Here is a 21,946-nt window from a genome sequence, read left to right as displayed (position 1 = left end):
TGTGTTGGGGGGCTCAGAGCACCCCAGGACCAGGGTGAGGGAGCCAAAGCTGCTTTGCTGGGGCTTTTGCTTTCATCGGTAGTGCTGAGCCTCAGAGGATTTGGGTTTGGGCTCACAGCCTGTTGCATTTCCCACCTGGCACTTGCTGAGGGCTCTTGCCGATGGTTTTGGGGGAGCAGGGGTGTGTGGGCAACACCTCTGTGTGTGTTTGAGGCTGCCCTTGCCTGGTAAGGATTGTTAGAAGGAGAGTTTCCCATTTTTAATTACTGCCGTTCAGTAAAGGCTCTGCCAGCAGCAGGCACGTTATTAAAGCACTTAATTCCTTCCATTTACTCTCCCAAACTGCTGGGACTGAGCAGCAGCATCCTGGGCTGGGTGTGATGACCTGGCGGTGGCAGGAGAAGGAAGAGGAAGAAGAGGAGGAGGAGGAAGAGAAGGAGGCCCGGCAGCACTTGGAATTGGGGCCGGGCCTGCAGCCGCACAGACGCTCCCCCAAAGGCTCAGTCAGCTTTTCCTTGGGAGGAGGAACTGCCCAGGAAGAAAAAAAAAAAGAAAAGAGAGAAAGTTAAAAAGAGAGAAGAAAAGGGTAAAAATAGGAGGGGGGGGAGAAACACAACAAAATAAACAAACACAGAAAAAAAATAAGAGGAAAAACAAAAGAGGGGACCAAAATAACCCCTCCCGCCGTGGATCGTTCTCTGCCGCCGTGTCTGTTCCCGGCTCTGCGGGGGGAGCGCGGCGGGGCCCGGACACGTCTACAGAAATTCCAAGAGGGCCGGGCTGGGCGGGCGCAGGGGAAGGGAAGGGAGGGAAAGCGAAGGGAAGGGGCGTCCCGGACCCCCCTTCTCCGCCTTCCCCCCGCCGGGCCCTTCCGCCGCCGCAGCCCCAGCACCATGGCCATGGCCCCGGGCAGCCGCTGCCTCCTCCTCCTCCTCCTCCTCCTCCTGGGCATCCTGGGGGCCCCGGCGCTGGGCAACCCCGGCCCCCTGGAAGACGTGGTGATAGACAGATACTACATCCCCAAAATCTGCCTGCGGGAGGCGCAGATGGGGGATTTCGTTCGCTACCACTACAATGGGACCTTTAAAGATGGCAAAAAGTTTGACTCCAGGTATCGCCCGCGGCTCTGTGCCGGCTGCATGCGGGGGGCAGCTGCGGCGGGACCCTGCATGTCTCCCCCAGCCCCCAGCCCGCATCCCGGGGCGGGCAGGCAGCTGCGGGGACCCCGCATGAGTCCCCCAGCCCAGGGGCAGGGGCAGCCAGGCCAGGGCAGGCAGATGCCCGCTCCAGACAGCGTCCAGTCCCACAGCTTTGACCCCAAGAAGGGCTTTTGGTGGGTGCTGGGGCGAGCACACGGACCCGGGCAGCCCTGTACACGTGTCAGCCTGGGGGGGCCTGGCCTGGCCTCAAGCAAACCCCCAAACCAGGCTGCAGCCCCTTCCCCAGCCCCTGCCTGGGCTGCCCTGCCGGGTCCCCCAGCTCCCCCCAGCCCCTCGGGGAGCCCTGCACACCCTCAGCTCCACAGTGCCCTGGGGGAGCCTGTCCCAGGTACCGGCAGGATTTGGCCCCAAGTGGGGCATTCTGCACTCAAGAACATGTGTCTGCTTGTGCTGCACAGGCAGGAAAACGCTTAGAGCACTTTGAGACGTGGCAGCGGCGAAACCCTTCATTACCCCAGAGGCCTCGCTCCACTCAGTGTCCCTCGGCCCTGCATCGCTCCTGCTCTGCCCACCCTGGCTGGGAACTGAGCTTGGGGCAGCCCCTGGTTTGCAGCACAGTGAGCAGGGGGAGAACCGGGGACACAGAAGCGAGGGGATGAAGGACTTCGATTTATCTGAGATGCCCCCGGTTACTTTTTGGAGTTTTCCAAGGTCTAAAAATAAAAACAAATTTGCAGTTTAAAATGAGGCCGGCACGTTGTCTTTCCTCCTTGCTGCACAAAGCTCCAATGTGCCCTATGCAAAAGGACTTGGAAGCAGCAGGAAGCCTGGGAGCTGCCGGCCTCCAGCCCAGCTCTGTGGGTGAGACCTGGGGAGGCGGTTGGTGGGTTCTGGGGGTGCAGGGTCAGGCTGGAGCCCTGAGCAGTGCTGCAGGTGGCAGCTGCCCCCAACAGTGCAGGACTGAGCCCGTCAGGATCTGTGGTTTTTGAGCTCTGGGCTCTGCCTGCAGCACAGGGACTCAGGGGCTGTGGTGGGCTACCTGCACCTCGGGGAGGCGGCAGCCCTGTCCCCCAGCTGTGGGAGCTTCATCCTTTTTTGCACCTCTGATGGACCTGTCCCTTCGCCCCAGCTATGACCGAGGGGCCACAGTGGCCGGCGTGGTGGGCGTCGGGCGGCTGATCACGGGCATGGACCGGGGGCTGCAGGGCATGTGCGTGAACGAGCGGCGTCACCTCATCGTGCCGCCCCACCTGGGCTACGGCAGCATCGGCGTGGGTAAGGGGCCACGGCACGGGGGGATGGAGGGGGCAACCCCCCCGGGGCTGGTGTCAGCATGGCCAGGGCAAGTGGTGCTTCCCTGGGAATGAGGGGTCCTGCCCCCAGCCTGGGCTCTGCTGCTTTCTCAGGGGCTGGCACGGGTCTCCAGCAGCCCTGAGCCTCCCCTGGGCTCGGGAGGGCTTCAAGGGACAGAGCCTGGGCTTGGTGCTGGTCTCACCTGAAGTGCTCTGTCCTTGCTGCCGCCTCTGTAGCGGGGCTGATCCCCCCAGACGCCACCCTGTACTTTGACGTGGTCATGCTGGACATCTGGAACAAGAACGACAAGCTGCAGGTCACCACCGTGTCCAAACCCGAGCGCTGCAACCGCACGGTGGAGAACTCGGACTTCGTGCGGTACCACTACAACGGCACCCTGCTGGACGGGACCCCCTTCGACTCCAGGTATGGGGCACTGTGATGCCCCTGGCCTCAGGGCACTCCCTGCTCTGCTGGTGCAGCTCCATGGCCCCCAAACCAGCCTCTGGCATGGCACCACTCCAGCTTGGGGTGCTGGTGTGGCCCTGGAGCCGTCCCCACCCTCATTTTCCCCCACCAGCTATAGCAAGGGCAGCACCTACGACACCTACGTGGGCACTGGGTGGTTGATCAAGGGCATGGACCAGGGGCTGCTGGGCATGTGCGCTGGGGAGAAGAGGAGCATCATCATCCCCCCGTTCCTGGCCTATGGGGAGAAGGGCTATGGTAAGCAAGGCCCCACCCCATCACACCGGCCCCTTCCCTCCCAGCCCTGCCCAGAGGCCCTGTGGTGCAGCAGGACTCTCCCCTCACCTGGGCTGAGCCCTGTCCCCTCCCCAGGGACCGTGATCCCACCGCAGGCATCGCTGGTGTTCAGCGTGCTGCTGGTGGACTTCCACAACCCCAAGGACGGCGTCTTCCTGGAGCACCTGGAGGTGCCGGAGCCCTGCAAGCGCCGGGCTGTGACCGGGGACTTCGTGCGGTACCACTACAACGGGACGCTCATGGACGGGACGCTCTTCGACTCCAGGTGTGGGGAGAGCCCCCGATGTCCCCTCCTGCCCCACGGCCGCAAGGAGAGCCTGGAGAACTGGCGGGGAGGAGAGGGAGGCGAGAAATAGGCTAAAAAGGGTAACACCTGTTTGCTGCATCCCTAGGAAGAAGGCTGGGAGAAGGGGTGTGGGTTGGGGTGCAGGGGTTGAGGGGGGGTCTGATGGCACCGGGGGCTTCTCTTGCTGCAGCTACTCCCGCAATCAAACCTACAACACCTACATCGGGAAGGGCTACATCATCCCCGGCATGGATCAGGGCCTGCAGGGGGTCTGCGTGGGAGAGCAGCGGAGGGTGGTCGTCCCCCCACACCTGGCCTACGGGGAGAACGGTGCAGGTAAATGTGCAGAGCCCTAGGCTCCGAGGGACAGGCACATCCCAGGACACGGGAAGAAGCAGGGACAGACTTTCCCAGGCTTGCAGCTCTCTCAGCAGCTCTCTCAGCAGCTCTCCTCATCCTCCTCTTCCAGGGGACAAAATTCCCGGCTCAGCCGTGCTCATCTTTGATGTCCACGTCGTGGACTTCCACAACCCTGCAGACCCCGTGGAGATCGAGACCGTGTTCCGGCCCGAGGGCTGCAACGTCACCACCCGCGACCGGGACTTCGTGCGCTACCACTACAACTGCTCCCTGCTGGACGGCACCCAGCTCTTCTCCTCGTGCGTGCCCCGAGCTCGCCTGTCCTTCCCAGGGCTCTAGTCCTGGCTGGCGCTGAGCTGGGGGTAGGCGGGCACCGGGCAGCACCGGAGCATCGGCCATGGGGCAGCGGGGTGGGGCGACAGGGAGGAGGGTGCAAGGTTTGGGGGCACAGTGGGGTGGACGTGGGGGTGACATGGAGAGTAGGGAATGCCATGGCATGCCAGGATGGAGGATGTGGGATTCTGGGGCACAGCGGGACGGAGGGGTTGGGATTTCGGGGTTCCCTACTGGACCCAAGGGGCTTTCTCACCTGCGCTGTCTTCTCTGTGCCTCCTGCAGCCACGACTACGAGAAACCCCAGGAAGTAACCCTGGGGGCCAACAAAGTGATCGAGGGGCTGAACAGTGGCCTCCTGGACATGTGTGTGGGGGAGAGGCGGGTGCTGATCATCCCCCCCCACCTGGGCCACGGGGAGAGCGGAGGTAGGGGAGTGGCGACCGATGAGGGCCACACAAACTGGGGGGGTTCAGCCTTGCTGAGCCCCCTCAGGGCCCTGTCCCTCCTCACCCTGCTGGGGCTGGGGCTTTGCCGTGCTCCCCGCGGTGTCCTGGAGCCCTCGCTGTGTTTCCAGCGCGGGGGGTGCCCGGCAGCGCCGTGCTGCGCTTCGAGGTGGAGCTGATCTCCATGGAGGAGGGGGTTCCCGAGGGTTACCTCTTCATCTGGCACGGGGAGCCACCGGCCAACCTCTACGAGCAGATGGACCTCAACAAGGATGGGGGGATCCCTGCTGACGAGGTGAGCGGGCCCAGGGTGCCGAGGGACCCCAGGCTGGTGCTCTGGTCCCTGCTGTCCTTGGCACGGGCTGTGGTCTCCCTGCCCTGCCTGGTGCCAGCTGTGCGGAGCCAAGCAGCTTCTCTCCCCTCTCCCTTCTCCAGTTCTCCACCTTCATCAAGACCCAGGTGGCGGAGGGCAAAGGCCGCCTCATGCCCAGCTCTGACCCCGAGAAAGTCATCGCAGACATGTTCCAGAACCAGGACCGCAACCAGGACGGGAAGATCACGCCCGAGGAGCTGAAGCTGAAGTCGGACGAGGACCAGGAGAAGATTCACGAGGAGCTCTGAGGAGCAGACCATGCTGTTCCTGGAGACAGGACTCATCCTGGCCATGCCATGGCTGGTCTCCCATCCTGGCTGCCCCGGGAATCTGTCCCTGCCCCTCCCCAGCCCTGCAGGAGGGGCAGATTTTGATTTTCCCCCTTTCTATTTAAGGGAGGGTATTTTGATGTGTTCCTCCTGGGCAGGAAAACTTAACCCCCAGCTAATAAACCCAGGCAAGAAGGTGTCCCCTCCCCGAACCCCTTCATCCTCTGCCAGTGACTGCAGGTCCCACTCCAGCCCCCCTGCCCACCTGCGCTGCCTTGGGGGGCAAGAGGGATGTGGGGGGGCTTCCCCTCACCTCCACCCCAGCATTTCGTAGTTTAGGGTTTGGGGGTGGGGCTTTTCAATACACACACTTTAAATTCTGTAGAGAGAAGAATTAGAGAAGACTTTTGTCCCAGTCCCTGCTCTGTCCTCGCTGCCTCCTCCCTGGGACAAGAAGCTGGAGGGGGCTCAGGTTCCCAGGGTGAAACCCCAATACCCCACAGGCATCTGCCATTCCAAAAGTCTGGGCCCCCCCCAAACTGCAGGGATGAGACCTGGCAAACCCCTCACGAGCTGGGAGAAGGGAAACAGATCCCCTCTTCCTTCAGGCCCTCAGGGAGCAGCAGCATCCTCCTCCACATCCTCCCCACCCCTCAGTTCTCAGTGACTGAGACAAATCAGCCCAATTTTGTTTCAATGCCTAAATGCAGGTCATGACCTCGGGGTGCTCAGGTTCTCCATCTGGGACCAGCAGGGCTCTCAAAACCTCTTCACAGTCTGTCCTGCAGACAGGGACAGAAGAAATGCAGGAACCCAGCAGTGCAGGGGGCAGAGCAACCCCCTCAAACGGTGAATCTACCTTCCACCAAATAAATAATTCCTCCTGGTTCCCAAGGAGTCTGCCTGTGTCGGGTTACTTTGCCATGAAACATTCCTGCATGCTGGGGCAGCGGTGCAGGGACCAGCCTTGGCAGTGCCCAGGGGGGATTCCAGGCTCCAGCACCTGCTGGGTCCAGCAGGAGAAACCAAAATCCTCTCCAGAAAAAGCTAGTGGAGCTTCAGCTCCAGTGCCCAGGGAGTGCTGGGGGGCTCTGGTGGGATGGAGGGACCTGGAGCTGGGGAGCAGAGCAGCTCCAGCCCCTTGGTGCCAGGTACAAACCACCTGTGGCCCAGCTTTAGCCAATAACATCTTTATTCCAACTTGGAGAACAGAGTGGGCACTTCCCAAAGTCCCACACAACCAGAGGGGAGGCAGAAACAACAAGGGTTTTTCCTGTTGCTGCTCTGAGAGCCCAGGATCAGTCTAGGATCAGCCCAGAAGTTCAGGACAGAAACACAGACAGCTAAAACGTTCCTTAAAACCCAAAATGCTGCCGCTGGCCTCTCCTCTCCCACCCTACCCAAACCCCAATCCCATCCCTGGCAGACACACTTACTTCTGGGTTTGGGCAGCAGCAGCAGCCGAGTCCTGGGGCCTTCAGGGACAGCTTGAGAAGCTTTTTGTCCACAGTAAGAGTTGTACCGGTGCAAGAGGGATGGGGTGGGACCCAGGGCCGGGGAGCTGCAGGATTCCATGGGGGATGTGGGGCTGGGCAATGTGATGCCTGGCAGGGCCACACCAGCCCAGTGGAGTCACTGGGGCTCAGAAACAGGAAAACAGGGCAGGAGAGAGATTTGTTTTCCTAGTGAGGAACACAGTGACTCTAAAACTTCATCTAAGCCGGGTCTGTCCTCAGCCCACAGCAAACCATCTCCACTCCACACTCAGCTGCTGAAGCAGGTGCAGAACGTCTCTTCCTGCAACACGGTTTGTTGTGGCCTTGGGAGGTAGAGAGTATGAATTCCTAGTAGAATGAAGTCCAATTGGGATGAAGTCAGTCCAAGAGGGATGCAGCAGAGCCAGGCAGTTGGGGTAAAGGGAATGGAGAAGATTCCTCCATCTCATCTCTCCCGCTCCAGGGCCGAGGGCATTAGAGAGGTCAGGACAGAGCCCAGCCAGTACCAGCAGATCCCTCCAGCTCTGTCCCAGGGAGGATGTTCCCTGCCCAGTGCCTGCTGCGGGGCCGGAGCTGGGACACCTCTTCCCAGCTCACATCTCAGTAAGGATGTACCGGAGAATCCCGTTGGCCACGTCCAGCGTCTCGTCGCTCTCCAGCACGATGTCATAGGCTTCCAGGTACTTCCCCCTCCTCTCCTCCACCTACAGCACAGGACAGGGTGGGGAGGGGGAGAAGACTGTGAACACCAACAGCTGAGGGTGGAGATAGCGCACCCACAGCCCTCTGTACTGGAAAGGGGATCAATAACCACGCTGACAATGCCCCAGGAGCAGCAGGAGCTCAGTACTCCCCCCCTCCACATCACTGCCCCTCCCTGCTGCCCCAAAGCTTGGCACCGGGGGAAGGCCGGCAGGGAAACACAACGCTGCTCCTCACACCCACCTTGTCATTGAGAAAGCCAATCTTGAGGATGTTCTCCACTCTGGGAATGCCGTCTGCCATCGTCAGGTCACCCATGGAGTCCCCGAGCAGGATGATGTTCGGCCTCGTGCTCAGCTGCTGGAAGTACTCCGTGCCCTGCAGCACGGTGTTGTTCTTGTTGTAGGTGTGGATGAGGGGTCCCTTGAAGTGCGTGAGGACTCCCTGAGCACACAGGACAGACAGACAGACAGCTCTTAACCTGCCAGCAGCGCTGTTAATTGTGTCCCAGCCCACACCTCTCCCCTCACCACACCAACGTGGTGCAGAAACTCACATCATCATCAAATTCCATGTAGTTGGACACCACGTTGACGTTGGAGTAGAAGACGCTGGCCTGGCGGATAATCTCCTCGAGGACGTCGCCGACGCCAGCAGAGAAGATGAACAGGGGGACATTGTTCTTGTGCAGCCGGTCAAAGAATTCCTTGAAGCCGTCCCTAGAGCGGGAGTGTCCATTGCAATGGGGTTGTGTTACCAGCTCCCAGCACGGTGCCCGGTGTTCCAGGCTGGCAGCGCGCTCAGCCCAGCTCCCGTTTCAGCCCAGCACTTCCCAAACAGGAACACACAGGTGAGCTCTGCAAACAGCACGAGCTCTCCGTGGCACCAGCACTCCTGTGGCTTTCCCTGTGCAGAACCCCAGAGGGCTCTGGGCACAATGGTCAGGCAGGTGCTCATGGAAACATGGAGCACTCCAGCCCTTTGCCCGGTACCTCCTGATCACACTCCCAGCTCAGCGGGGGCACAGGGCACTGCCAGGAACCACGTGGGAGATGTGCAACAGGTCAGACTGGTTGGGAGGGCGATCAGGCCAACCTGTGACAGCCTCAGTCTGCCAGCACACGATTCCACGCAGAAGGGGAACCCGGGCTCATGAAAACCCAGACACACCGTGCCATCTCCTCCCTGAGCCTGGGAGCCCAGTCAAAGCCCAGCTCCCTGAGCCAGCCTTAGGGCCACAGCAGCAAATTCTAGCGCGAAGTTTTTGTGCTGTGTGGGTGAAATGCGCTGGTGAGCCAAGGGCCTGGATAAGGCCCAGCTGTTCCAGTGCAGAGAACAAATCTCCGCTGAAAGCGAGGAGCTGCCCCCGCATCCCGCCCTGCACATGGAGAGCCGTGCCCAGTGCCGGCCCCCTGGCTGCTCCTCACCAAGGCTCAAGGGAGGGGGAAGCAGTTTCTGAGCAGGAAGGGAGCAACCTGCAGCCAGGGAGTGAGCTCAGGCTGCAGCTCATGGTTCTGACTTGGTTAGAGCTCAGCCCCAGGGAGGGAGAGAGGGAGGCAGCACAGAGTGTGGTGACAGCAGAGAGACCTGGCTACACAGGCAGGAGGGAAGGGCTGACGTCCGTACCTCAGCATCGCTTCCGACTCCCTGACGATCTGGGCTATGTCATCTTTGCGGATCTTCTGCTCCACCAGCAGCTCGTGGGCCCTGGTCCACCTGGGGAAAGGCAGCAGTGAGCTCTGGGGCAGAGGGCCTTGGCAGTCAGAAATGCAACTAAATCCCCTGGGATGGCCAAAAAGCCCTGGGACAGCTCAAGCCTTGTGTCCTGCAGCCCTTGGGGACGAGAGGCTGTCAGGACAAGGTCAAGATCATCACACACAGCACTCACCACTCTATCATGAGGGGACATTTCTCTTCCTGGGTCCGGTTGGGATCAATTTCAATGGGATAGTAATAGTGCAGCAGATCCTTCAGCTGGAGCGTTATACAGAGGGAAAACAAGAACAGAGTGAACATCAGGTCTAAACAGACTGTAAACAACAAAACCAGCATTTCTGAAGTCCTCCAAAGCATCACACTTCCTAAACACAACCAAACTGTGTCACTGAGCAGCCTCCCTCTGAACACACCTAGAGGTCTTGGCTGACCCTCACCTCGCTCCAGACACTGCAGGTCCAGACACCCTCCTTCCTCCTCTTATGGAGTTGAAACACCCACAGCTGTACATGCAAATTCAATTTCCCTTTTAAACTTCTCCTCAGTCTCTGCTGGCTGAAATTCAGCCTGGGCACTTCCCCCTCCAGCCTGGCAGCCAGCACAGCCAGGAGAGCTGCCACGCCTGCCAGTGTGACCTCTCAAAGACAGGTGACAGTGTGTCCTACGCACAGCACCCACCTTCTTCCTGCCGTCCTCGCTGACAACACGGCTGGTATCGAGGATATCTGCAAGGACAATAAAACGACAGTGGCACAGAGATATTAAAAGACTTTCTAACAACAGCTCTCCTGCATCTCAGTGCCGGCTCCTCCCAAAACGAGGAGTCCCAACAGGTGCCAGGCAGCGAGGCCCAGAGATGCATGAGGGAGGACAGGACGGAGAGGTCAGGTCTGGCAAAGGAGGGGACAGAGGATGACAGGAACCACAGTGATGGAAAACACAAACGCAGAAACCAAACAGGATTAGTGACAGTAAAAACAGCAGCTTCCACTCACTGTACGATGTGGGGCAGCGCCTGCCGTTGCACCCAAACCTGCTCAGCGTCATGTCAAAGTCAGAAACGACCTGGAAGAGGGGAGGGAACCACACCTGTGTGTGCCCCAGCGCACTCTGCCCCAGCCAGGGCGCACACTGGCAGCGACAAGGGCAGACAGTGTCCTCACCCTCCCACCCCGGAGCTATTATCAGCAGCGAATGGCTCCCTCCCGCCTGGGCGGAGGAGGGGTTCGGGGACTGGCGCACGGTTATAGCTTCATAACGGGGAGCCAAAACAATAGTCCAGGGACAGCCACCAGCCCCGTCCTCCCTCTCCTCCGGGGCTTCTCCCCCTCCACCTGCACACCGCAGGTGCTTCCTGGCGGGGCTGGGAGCAGCCGGGGGTGGGAGGGTGAGGAAGGGGCAGCTGAGACATGGACTGAGCATAAGTGATGCACCTCCCACCCCGCCGGGGCCGGTACCTGCAGCTTGTCCACCCCTTGCTCCCGGAGGGACCGGATGATCCCCGCACACGCTCGGGCTGCCGGATCCGGACCGTGGCTTTCTCCAGCTCGGGCACCTGCGGGCGGAGCAGAGACCCAGCTCGGTGCCCGCCCTGGGGGCACCGAGACCTTCCCCCCGCCCAGCCCCGGGGCCGCCGCTGCCCCAGCCCGGGCTCCGGGGCCGCGGTGCCCGCTCACCATCGCTCCGGCTCCCGCTCCGCCGCCGCCGGGCCGGGCCGGGCCGCGCAGCCGCTGGGAGGGGCCGGGGGGGCGGGACCGGAACGCGGCCGCGGGGCCGGGGGGGGCCGGCGGTGCTCGGGATTGGGGGATGTTTGCGGGATGTTGGGGCTCGGGGGGTGTTCGGGATCGGGAGGTGCTCGGGAGGTGCTCGGGGATGCTCTGGGCCGGGGGGGACCCCAGCGCTCCGGCTGCGCCCCCGCCCGACGCCCGCAGCAGCGCGGGGCGGGACCGGCGGTTTCGTTTCTGCAGCAACCAGCGGGGGAGGCGAAACAGAAAGGAAACATTCCAATAAAAAAGCCTCCGGCGTGGCCGTTCGTGCCCGCAGCCGGGGATACGGAGTCGCGGAACCCTGTGCGGGAAATTCCCGCAGAGAACCGTCCCCCAGGACTGCCAAAGCCACCACTAAGCCGTGTCCCCAAGAGCCACACGGCTTTAAAACCCTACAGGGATGAGGATGCCACCACTTCTGCCCTGGGCAGCTGTGCCAGGGGTGGACAGCCCTTTTGGGGAAAAAAGTTTCCCAATATCCAACCTAAACCTCCCCTGGCACAACTTGAGTGACAAGTCAGGGACAGTGTGTGTGTGTGACTTCAGCACTGACAGGAGCTTCCTCCGGGGTGAGGTGGCACAAGGCACTTCAGCAGCAGTCGGTGACCCACCTTTGGGAACTTTAACACTCTGGGAAAATAATATTTATTATTATTTATTATTATTTATTATTATTATGCGGGGGGATCACGCAGACGGTTTTGCTCTGAGCAACCATCAACATGGTGCAGACCAAGGGGTCCCGAATAACCTGGGCTGAGGGGAAATGAAGGCTGGGGGCAACCAGGGAATGTTAGGCCTGGGTCACCCCTGTGGTTGTGACATCATCACGGGGCACAATCCAGAGCCAGTGAGTGGCTTCAGCGCTGGATGTTTGCGGGCAACACCAGAGTGCTCCACGCGCGTCAGCGAGGTCCACTGCCTCTGACTCCAACGTGGGGGATAGCTCAGCACCCACCAGACAGTCATCCTCCAACATGGAGAGGAAGATGAGCGAAAGGAATTGCAGCATCTCCAACGAGCTCCGCCTGGAAGGGAGATTCTGTGATGTGATCATAAGCGTGGATGGGGTGGAATTCAAGGCTCACAAGCTCATCCTCTCTTGTTGCAGTGTCTACTTCAGGTAGTACTGGAAACACAAGGATTTATTTACAAGGGCCTGGAGTGACAGGACAAGGGGTAATGGCCTCACACTGACAGAGGTTTATATCAGGTATTTGGAAAAAATTCCTCCCTGTGAGGGTGGTGAGGCCCTGGCACAGGTTGCCCAGAGAAGCTGTGGCTGCCCCATCCCTGGAAGTGTCCAAGGCCAGGTTGGATGGGGCTTGGAGCAACCTGGGCTAGTGGAAGGTGTCCCTACCCATGGCAAGGGGTTGGAACAGGATAATCTTTAAGGTCCCCTCCAACCCAGGCCATTTTGTGATTTTATGATTCCTGTGGAAGCATGGGGGCAGCTCGCCCTGGTGCTCCCTGTCCCCAGCCAGAGGGCTGTATCTCCTTTTTCAAACAACCAGCAAGTAAAACATTAATTAATAAAGCACTGGGCCTCCCAGCAGGGCTCCTGCCAGTGCCTAAACTGGTGCCCTGGGAGTTCAGGAAACACAGGGGACCCAGGGACAGGATTTAATGCAGCAATGCCGTGTTTTCAGGACTCTGTTTACCAACTGGGACAGCGCAGACAAGATGGTCTATCAAATCCCTGGTGTTTCAGCTGAAATGATGGGTCTCATCATCAATTACGCCTACACCGGGACAGTACCGATCACGGAGGACAATGTTGAGAGTTTGCTGGCTGCAGCAGACCAGTTCAACGTCATGGGCATCGTCAACCTGTGCTGCGAGTTCCTCAGTTCCAGGCTGTGCTTTGAGAACTGCATTGGCATCTGCAGACTCACCGACTATTACCACTGCCCCGACCTGCGCGCAGCCGCCTGCGTGTACATCCTGCATCACTTCGAGGAGGTGTCCCAGGTGTCTGAGGAGTTCCTAGACCTCTCTGCTGAGGAGCTGGCACACATCATCGAGAAGGACGAGCTCAACGTGAAGCGAGAAGAAGCCGTGTTCGAGGCTGTGCTGAGGTGGATCGCTCACGATCCGCAGAGCAGGAGGCAGTACATCGCCTGCTTGCTGGGCAAGGTGGGTGCAGCACAGCTTTGGAGCTGTCCCCAAAGGCTGCCAAGGGGGAAAACACCAGCGTTAGCGTTCTAACCTCCTCCTTGCATGTTCCAGGTTCGACTGGCACTCCTACAGTCCGACTACTTCATGAACAACGTCAAAGCTCACGAGTACGTGAAGGACAACGCCGAGTGCAAAGACCTCATCATCAGTGCCCTGTCGGAAATCTACGACCTGAACTCGTACGGCCAGAGCTCCTCGGCCAACGCCAACCCACTCACCCGGCCGCGCCTGCCCTACGCCATCCTCTTCGCCATCGGGGGCTGGAGCGGGGGCGGCGCCACCAGCGCCATCGAGACCTACGACGGCCGCACCGACAAGTGGCTGAACATCCCCTGGGAGCAAGAGAGCCCCGTCGCCTACCACGGCTCGGCGTATTTGAAAGGCCACGTCTACGTCATCGGCGGGTTCGACGGCACAGACTACTTCAACATCGTCAAGCGGTTCGACCCGCTCCAGAAGACGTGGCAGCAGGTGGCACCCATGCACTCGCGGCGCTGCTACGTCAGCGTCACCGTGGTGGACAACTTCATCTACGCCATGGGAGGGTTTGACGGGTACATACGGCTCAACACGGCGGAGCGCTACGACCCGGACACCAACCAGTGGACCCTGATCGCCCCCATGCACGAGCAGAGGAGCGACGCCAACGCGACCACGCTGAACGGAAAGGTAAACGGGACCGGGAGAGGGTGAAGATAGTTCACATCAACCTTCACTGAATTTGTAAACAGTGCATTAAATCCTGGACGTACAGATATAAAACAGCACCTACCTGGTGTGGCAGAGATGTGACCAGGAGTGTGAAGACTCTTCTGGAGCTGCTGCCTCCCAGCAGCCCACCCGGTGCCCGGCAGCCCTTTTCCTGGCCAGAGGTGCAATACCAGGCCTGTCTGCTTCATGCAGCTTGGGGAATTAAGGGTCTAAATCCTGCTGGCTTCAACTCCCTGCAGTGCTGCTACTCCAAAGCCAGGATGACGTTCTCATTTCCCTCCTAAAACAAAGACACCCCAAAAATCCAGCCACACCATTCATTTTCTCTCCAACAGATTGTCTCACCAATGGTCTAACTGTCCCCCTCACACTTTCCTCTCTCTCCTGTCCCCAGGTGTACATCTGTGGTGGGTTTGACGGCGATCAGTGCCTGAGCTCAGCTGAAGTGTTCGACCCTGCCACAAACCAGTGGTCCCTGATCGCCCCGATGAGCAGCAGGAGGAGCGGGGTTGGGGTGATGGCGTACGGGAACCAGGTGTACGCGGTAAGGGCCAACACCACCCAGCCGTGCAGGCCTTTGCGAGGCTGCAGCTCCCACACCAGGCTGGCCATGTGTTTATGTGAGGTTTGGGGAAGTCAGAGCCAGAACAGGTGACGGACTTGCCAAGAACGTTATCACCCATCACACGCTTTTTGGTAAGAAAAAGATGCGGGCAATGTTTAAGCAGCTGCAGCAAACAACTTATTTTCTGCCACTGCCAACAGCATCAGCAGCACAGAGCAGGGCTCGGGCCTGTTCTTTCATTGTTTATCTTCTCCATGGACTGCATCCAACCCCTGGAGAACTGTCAAATCTGACAGTTGCACAAAGTGCCCTGGGAAGCTCCCGAGGGAACAGACTGCAATAAGCAAGTGCCGTGTTCTGAAATCCCGTGCTCTCCGCCATGCTCAGACCACCGCCAGGGAGGCACGAGCAGCTCCCATCTCACTGGTGCGTGACAGGACCTGGCTGAGGGAAGGCCCCTCTCAGCTCTGTCCCTTTGGCATTCGCAGGTCGGAGGGTTTGATGGGAACAGCCGGCTCCAGAGCGTGGAAGCGTATAACCCCGTCGCCAACGCCTGGCACGCCGTGCCCTCCATGCTAAACCCACGCAGCAACTTCGGCATCGAGGTAATGGACGGGCTGCTGTTCGTGGTCGGGGGCTTTAACGGGTTCAGCACCACCGTGGCTGCCGAGTGCTACGAGGAGGACACCAACGAGTGGTACGACGCCCACAGCATGGGCATCACCCGCAGCGCCGTCAGCTGCTGCGTGGTGCCAGGGCTCTCCAACGTCATGGAATACATCGCCAGGCAGCACTACTACCGGCACAACACCTCCATGGACATCTTGTTCAGCACTTCGACTCGGAGCTCGCCGTTGTAAATAGTTCCCCTTAGCTAAGTCTCGTGATCAACCATCACTGGATGCTCCTGTAAATAGTCCTGCTTAGCTAATAAAGTCTTCTGAGCATCCCCACCAATGGATGCCTGTGTAAATAGTTCTCTTTTAGCTAATAAAAATCTCCAGTGTGGGAAGGGGAGCATGTTCTCTTGTTCTAAAATAGAAACAACTGCTACAGGCCAAAAGAATCATTAGGATTTAAAGCTTTCGCTCTATGGCACCACAAAACATGTGTTATCGACCACAGCCTGTACAGCAACTTAAAAAATCAGAAGTACAACAGAATGCTAGAGAAATAAAAGGTTTATTTTCATTAATTCACCTCTTACAATAAACTTTAGTACAGTGTATTTAAGGTCAAGAACATGACAAGCAGGATTTGTTTCAAAGGGCCTATCACACACACTACTTTACCTCACAGGTAAGGACAGGAGTGCTGCTCCCCAGAAATCTGTTGCCCCTCCGTTAATGTCCCAGGAGAGCAGAGCTGCCGTGACCCACAGTGACACAGACCCACGAGGAGGATCTGCTTATTAATGGTCTTCAAACAGCTTGTTAGTTCCACACTATACATTCATATTAGTAACAGAGTTAGATCCTCAGGAGCACCTGTTTTATCAGACTCCACCCAGGACTGTCAAACAGCAGAGAAGGTTTGTACCTAAGGTGGACAGAGCTGAAAATGAACCCAAGCCACAAACCACCTACTTTACGCTTGCTTTTCAAAACCCGCTGGGGACGTTACAACATCCTCTTACCAGGCTGTGTTAAGAACAACCTAAAAAGTTGTCATTCCCGAGGACTTGGTTTGTCAGCAGCCACCAGGCTATTCCACAACACATGACCTCAGCCAAGAGTTTGGATTTTGACATTTCCTGTAATGGGATAAAACGCCATTGCAGTAGTGGAGTGGAATGCTCGGCACATCTGTTCACAGCACGTGTAAGCTGTTTGCTTCAGCTCTGCAGTGGCCTCTACTATGTGCAAGGGAGGCACTCAAGACACGGACACCCCCAGGCTACTAGCAGAGTATCCAGGTAGTTATAAAACATTCTGTACACGTATGGCCCCTGGGAGTCACTCTGGTGACCGCCAGTATAGCGAGGCCAGCAGTCAGCCTCCTCGTTCACACACGCTGCCACCCTGCTGACAGCTGACCAGCCACTACAAACACACAGAAAGAACCCCCAGGCTTCTGTTTATGGGATCATCTGATAAACACCCAGCAAGCTGTGGCAGTCAAGGGCCTCAAGGAATTGTTACGGATTCACAGGTTCATGGGCTAAATTACAGCCCGAGCTGTGAATGCAATCCTCCCAACACCTCGTGTGATGCAGTGGATTGTTCAGCCCGTCAGCCACAAACCACATCAACGCCATCAGTCCACTGAAAGTCAAGGCCAAAAAAGCACCAATGCTTAAAAACCACCCCAGAACTGGCAGAGCAAAGGTTAGAGCAGCCCATGCTGCTGCCAGGGCACCCCAGTGCCATGCACGCGGAGCACACGCGGCATGCGGCTGGCACACGCAGGTTACCTGTCCAGGGACGGGCTGGGCTGACACTGCCTCTGAGGGGAGTGCTTTCAGTAAACAACACAGCTTGTCTGCCAGCCCAAAGTCCTCCTGGGAAAGTGCAATATCAATTTTGTTTAGAGAAAGCAAGACTGCAAGGTCTGTCCTTGCCTCTTTTGTTGCATCACTGCCATGCATTAAATATTTAGTTGCTATTCCGACTGAAATAATCATCTCGGTGTTTCTCCCTACAAATTCTCTGTATTCCATGACAGGCTACGGGAGGGCTTGGATAGAGCTGTGGTGGTGTGACCTACTACCACCCTCCAGCTGCTTGTTAAATCCCTCCAGCCAGGTCGGCGGGGTAGAGGATGTGAACTCCTCTCAGTTGCTTTAGTGCAAAGTCTGGGAAACTATCTTAAAACCAGCTCCCACAACTTGCTGTTACATTGATGGATTGAGCACTAGAGCTGTGAGGCATTTGCACACCCTATCACAAACCTCCTGCAGGGGCAGCAATTCTGAACCTACTCCAGACCTGCAAGAATCCGTGGGCTGAATTCCACAGATCAACCCCTGCCTTACAGGCCTGCAGGAGCTGTTTGGGAACAGTCACCTGCAAACACCACCTTAAACTCACCTATTTCCTCTTGCATGAGGCCAGCAGCATAAACTTCACCTGCCCCAACAACCCAACAGAAAAAGAAAATACAACACAGTTACCACAGAGGGGTCAACTGAGACAAACTGTTCAGTTTCTCAGGTTTGGTGGGTTTTTTAAACCAAGGCTGCAAGACTCTCTCATGAACAGGCAAGTTATTGATACCAAAGTGGCCCGTGAACCGCAAAGTGATGTGTTAAGGAACATACACATGAGAGAAACCTTTACACACTGAGTGGTGGAAGGACTTACCCCAAGTTTCAGATACGATCTGGGCTGCCTGATGAACTGGAAAAGGAGAAGGAGCAGCTCAGAAAGCAAACCAACTAAAAACAAAACAAACCCCAGAATGGTTACAAGGTCTTTGCAGTGGAGACGCCCACACCAAAACCACCAGCAAACATCAAGGAACCAGGAACAGTAACAGATTCTCCAACAGGGTTTGCCTACACAGATTTCAGAACACTGAGATTACTCCTCCCATTCCCTTCCCTAAGATCCTGAGTTACACTGCTGGGAAAACCTGGAACATTCAAAAGAAGGGAAGGATGGAGAGAAAAGGAGGTAGGAAGGATGCACTGAAACCGCTGGTAAACTAAAGGGTCCTGGAGCTCCTCGGATTGGGCAGAAGGAGTGCTCAGTGGGACAGATGAAAGGGAATACTCCACATTCTATTCCCTGGGAGTACAGTGGGAACAAACCCAGAGTCAACCAGGGCAGTTGGATGTAAAATCACCTCAGAATGCCAAAAGGTGTTTACACGAGCTTAAATCTCACACCCCAAGCAAGTGGGGAAATTCAGGTATTTGAAGACTTTGAAAACCCATCTCTCCCTGCCAGGGGAGGGAGCTTGCAGCAGGGCTGCTGGGAATTGCTTGGGATAGCACGTGGAAGGCAAAGGGTTCTGATTGTCAGAGACAGGCTGGGAACAGCAGGGGCTCTTCCATCACTTTTCACTAGAATTAAAACATGTGCAACGTTTGAGAAAGGACCTATGCATAGCTCAGGTTTCACTCTGTTCCCATGGAATAATCCCATTCTCACTGCTCCACCCTGACAGAAGTGAACAGTCAGTGTGGGTGGGTGGTTCTACACTCGTCACTCCTTGTCTCAGGCTGCTGACCCGAGTTTCTAACAAAGCTGTCAAACACAGACTCAGACCTGCAGATACACCTGAAATAAAATCCCCTGCCTCAAGTTCTCTCTTTCAGCATCTTGTGTCCTAGCAATCATCCACTTATAAACAAACCGGGCAGCCTCTCTACAACGCACAGATACAAAATATTTAACACACATAGAAACATCCTGAAGTAATTTCATAAAGAAAGATTGTGCTTTTGTTTCATACAGAACTATTGCACCTGCCTCCAGCTCGGGAAAGCCAAGTACACCAACACCAATCCTGTGAAATTTAGTCACTGAGGAGAGAATCAAAGGAATGTCAGGAGATAAGTGCAAATAAAATAGGTGCTTTCAAGCACACACAAATGTAACCACTAAATTATTAAGAGACAGATCTTTGATTTTCAAAGTAGAACTGTTAGAGACTAACTCTACAGAAACCCTTGGAACCAAAGATCTGAAGAGAGAAGTAACAGGCTTAATGCACCCAGAGACATTTCACAGCCCGATACAGGCTACAGCTTTCCCCTGGGCACCATTAAGGAATACTGCTGGATTCACAGAGCGTCTCAATTCCCACCCGCCCTCAACTTCTGAGCTTCTGACTTTTCAGTACACAAAAGATGCTGGTTTTATGCATCAAATCCAATCAACGCCCTCATGTCTTATAAAGACATACCAAGCCTAACAAAAGGGTTTACTTCCTAGGCCCATCATCAGGAGTGGTGTTGCAGACACTAGCACTCGATCTGGGAGCGCGGCATTCTCCGCAAGGTCAGGTGTCGGTGTATCTCCTGCATCTGCCTTTCCTGCATCTGCCTTATCCTATCCTTTTGCCACATCAGGTTCTGTGGCATGGGGTACCTCTGTGTTCCCTGCAGGCACCTGAAGGGGATCCTCACGTGGCAGGCGGTGGCTCTGCAGCGGGGCTGCGGCATCGGGGGCAGGAGCATCCAGCGCTTGCGCTCGGCGCAGTAGCGATAGGCCTCCTTCCTGTACTGCTTGTCGATGTCGTCGCTGTTCTTCCACCCCCCGATGATGAACACGTCGTCCTTGTAGTAACAAATGGCCGCTCCTTCAATGCTCAGGACCTCGGGGGGCAAGGATTCCAGGATTTCATCCGAGGCCCTGCCAGAGATCTTTCCCTTGGCCTCCTCGTTGTCGATGGGGTAACTCTTGGGGCAGCACGAGGCCGTGTGGTAGAAGTTGGTGTTGGCGACGGACATCTGGAAGGAGCAGTAGTTGTCGATGAGGGGCAGGGACTCCACGTCCTGCCACTGCCTGGTTTCAGTGTCATATCTGGTAATAACGGCCCTCAGCCCGTCCTCGCTGTCGCTGTCGACCGGGGTGCGGGCGGCCACGTACACAAACCGGTCCTCCACGGAGACAGCTTTGACATCCCGCAGGATCTTTGGGGCCGACTCCAGGTTCTGCCACTTGTCCTGCTCGGGATTATAAACGGCCACATCTTTAAAGCCTGGACTGAAGTTGCCGTGCCCGCCGATACTGTACAAGTTGCCCTTCACCTCGGTCAGGCCAAAGGAATGCTTCCTGGTGATCAGATTCGAGACCTGCTCCCAGATGTTCCTGTTGGGATTGTACCTCTCCACAGTCTTGGCAAACCCCGGCTCCATGGAGCCAGCCACGTACACGTAGGACTCCGTCACGGCCACGGCGTGCCCGTCCAGGTGGTTGTGGATGTGCGGCAGGTTGACCCACCTGTCCTCGTCGATGAAGTAGCCCACGCACTCGCTCAGGTAGTCGCCGCCCTCGGACACGCCGCCGATGACGATGATGACGTCCATGTTCTGGCCGAAGCGCGGCAGCAGCGCGGCGGGACAGGCGGAATGCTGCAGGTTCCCGGACTGCAGGTTCTCGGAGCGCAGGGCATGGCTCTCCACGGCCTCGGACACCAACTTCACGCAGGCCTCGTTGCTCGACACCAGCCGCTCGGATTTGACGTGGCGAGTCAGGTACGTGGGTTTCATCTGAGACAACCTCAGCAGCTTAAAGAGATCTTCAAAGTACCTCTCTCTTTCCTCGGGATTTTTCTGAACCCACTTTAAAACAGTCTCAAAGAGGATCTCTTCAGAGTCCACCGTGATCTCTGAGTCCGAGAACCAGTCCCGGACGAGGTGAAACGGCAGAGTGTAGAACTCCTCATCCTGGATGACTTTGTGGAAGTTTCTCCTGATCATATCCTGCGCTTTGAGGGCCAGCTGGTTCAGGGAATACATGTGCGCCAAGCTGTGAACTGCCACGCAATTAGAGAGGTTCAGTTTCTTCTTCAGAAACTCTCCACAGAAGTCCTTTAACCGTGTCAGCAGAAACCTGCAGGACAAACGAACAGGAACATCCCTGCAAGTGTTGAGTGTTCAAGACCAGGCTGGACAGCGCTTGGAGCAACCTGGTCTAGTGGGAGGTGTCCCTGGGAGCGGGGACTGGATGGGCTTTAAGGTCCTTTCCAATCCAAACCGGTCTGTGACCCACTGATGCTGGGACTCGGCACACCCGGTCCCGACCCCCTCACCCGCCGCTCCCCCACTCCAGCCCCGGCCCCCTCACCTGTCCGCCATCTCCAGCACCTCGTGGACGTTGCCGGGGCTCACGCGGATGGTGCCCGTGTACATGAAACCGACAACGGCCTCCACCGTCTCGGGGTCGGGGCCGCCCTCCGAGCTCCACTTCTGCAGCTCCACGCGGCCCGAGCGCGACTCCGCGAAGCCCCCCGAGAGCAGCGGCGTGAAGTACTCGGTGGCGGCGGCCAGGACGGACCGGTGCGCCCGGTACTCGCGGGCCGCGCCCGCGCCGCCGAACGCCAGCGTGATGTCGCAGTACAGGCCCTGGCGGCGCTGCTCGTTCTGCCGCCACGCCAGGTCGGAGCAGTGCGCCGGGCACCCGAACTCCTCCGCCTCGGCCTCCCCGTCCGCCCCGCCGCCGCGCGGGCCCCCGCGCTCCGCCTCGGCCGCCGGCGGGCCCGGCCCGGGGCCGGGATGCGGCTGCGGGGCCGCCGCCATCTTGTCCGACCGGGCAGGCGGGCGCGGCGCTGCCCCCTGGCGGGGAGGGGGCGCCGCTGCAGGGAAATGGCGGCGGCGCCGTGAGGGCGACGGGACCGCCAGGGACCCCCAGGAACCCTCAGGGACCCTCAGGGACCCCCAGGAACCCTCAGGGACCCTCAGGGACCCCCGCCCCGAGCCCGCCGTGCCCTCCAGCTCGCCCCCGGTGCTTCTCCGCCCTGGGAGCTCCCCGGTGCATCCCCTACCCGGATCAGACATGCACCTGGTTCCACATCAGGCCACATCGGATCATTTTTGCCTCCTTACTCTTGCTCTCCCAGGCAGGCTGCGGGGAAGAG

At 57.9% G+C, this 21,946-nt stretch overlaps 4 protein-coding genes across 15 annotated transcripts; 2 read left to right on the top strand and 2 right to left on the bottom strand.

The window, feature by feature from the left end:
* Positions 1–246: 246 nt before the first annotated feature.
* On the bottom strand, positions 247–11,020 carry NT5C3B (5'-nucleotidase, cytosolic IIIB). 12 transcript variants are annotated; one of them, XR_007630261.1, is made up of 15 exons: positions 10,876–11,020; positions 10,657–10,754; positions 10,195–10,264; positions 9,878–9,924; positions 9,372–9,457; positions 9,110–9,199; positions 8,040–8,202; positions 7,727–7,927; positions 6,722–7,485; positions 6,004–6,067; positions 4,454–5,260; positions 3,267–3,543; positions 3,065–3,159; positions 2,656–2,744; positions 247–528 (listed from the first exon to the last, which is right to left on the bottom strand). XR_007630261.1 is itself a non-coding variant. In XM_050327540.1 (9 exons), exons 3-9 carry the CDS (start codon positions 10,244–10,246, stop codon positions 7,375–7,377), a joined length of 750 nt encoding a protein of 249 aa, XP_050183497.1. In that variant the 5' UTR covers positions 10,247–10,264; positions 10,657–10,754; positions 10,876–11,020; the 3' UTR covers positions 6,460–7,374. The 12 variants fall into 12 exon arrangements, 1 of the variants encoding a protein (XP_050183497.1); XR_007630258.1 differs by lacking the exon at positions 6,004–6,067 and having other exon boundaries at positions 4,454–4,513; positions 4,711–5,260; XR_007630260.1 differs by lacking the exon at positions 6,004–6,067 and having other exon boundaries at positions 4,454–5,283.
* On the top strand, positions 871–6,181 carry FKBP10 (FKBP prolyl isomerase 10). The gene is made up of 10 exons (XM_050327507.1): positions 871–1,111; positions 2,290–2,435; positions 2,690–2,879; positions 3,034–3,179; positions 3,294–3,483; positions 3,695–3,840; positions 3,974–4,163; positions 4,483–4,625; positions 4,775–4,938; positions 5,079–6,181. The coding sequence occupies exons 1-10, from the start codon at positions 894–896 to the stop codon at positions 5,262–5,264; spliced, it is 1,719 nt and encodes a 572-aa protein (XP_050183464.1). The 5' UTR covers positions 871–893; the 3' UTR covers positions 5,265–6,181.
* A 1,562-nt stretch (positions 11,021–12,582) lies between the features above and the next one.
* Positions 12,583–15,471, top strand: KLHL10 (kelch like family member 10). Its single transcript, XM_050327509.1, has 4 exons — positions 12,583–13,101; positions 13,195–13,812; positions 14,249–14,398; positions 14,908–15,471. The coding sequence occupies exons 1-4, from the start codon at positions 12,592–12,594 to the stop codon at positions 15,277–15,279; spliced, it is 1,650 nt and encodes a 549-aa protein (XP_050183466.1). The 5' UTR covers positions 12,583–12,591; the 3' UTR covers positions 15,280–15,471.
* Positions 15,472–15,582: 111 nt separating this feature from the next.
* Positions 15,583–21,846, bottom strand: KLHL11 (kelch like family member 11). The gene is given in 4 exon segments (XM_050327445.1): positions 15,583–20,922; positions 21,157–21,631; positions 21,634–21,725; positions 21,809–21,846. Coding segments are annotated over 4 exon segments (2,199 nt in total). The 3' UTR covers positions 15,583–19,328.
* Between the last annotated feature and the right edge of the window lie 100 nt (positions 21,847–21,946).

Source organism: Myiozetetes cayanensis, unplaced genomic scaffold, assembly GCF_022539395.1.
Source record: "Myiozetetes cayanensis isolate MyiCay16 unplaced genomic scaffold, myiCay2020 scf34, whole genome shotgun sequence".
NCBI classification, from domain to species: domain Eukaryota; kingdom Metazoa; phylum Chordata; class Aves; order Passeriformes; family Tyrannidae; genus Myiozetetes; species Myiozetetes cayanensis.
Note: the sequence above shows the minus strand (reverse complement) of the source record. Positions and strands in the feature narration are given on the sequence as shown.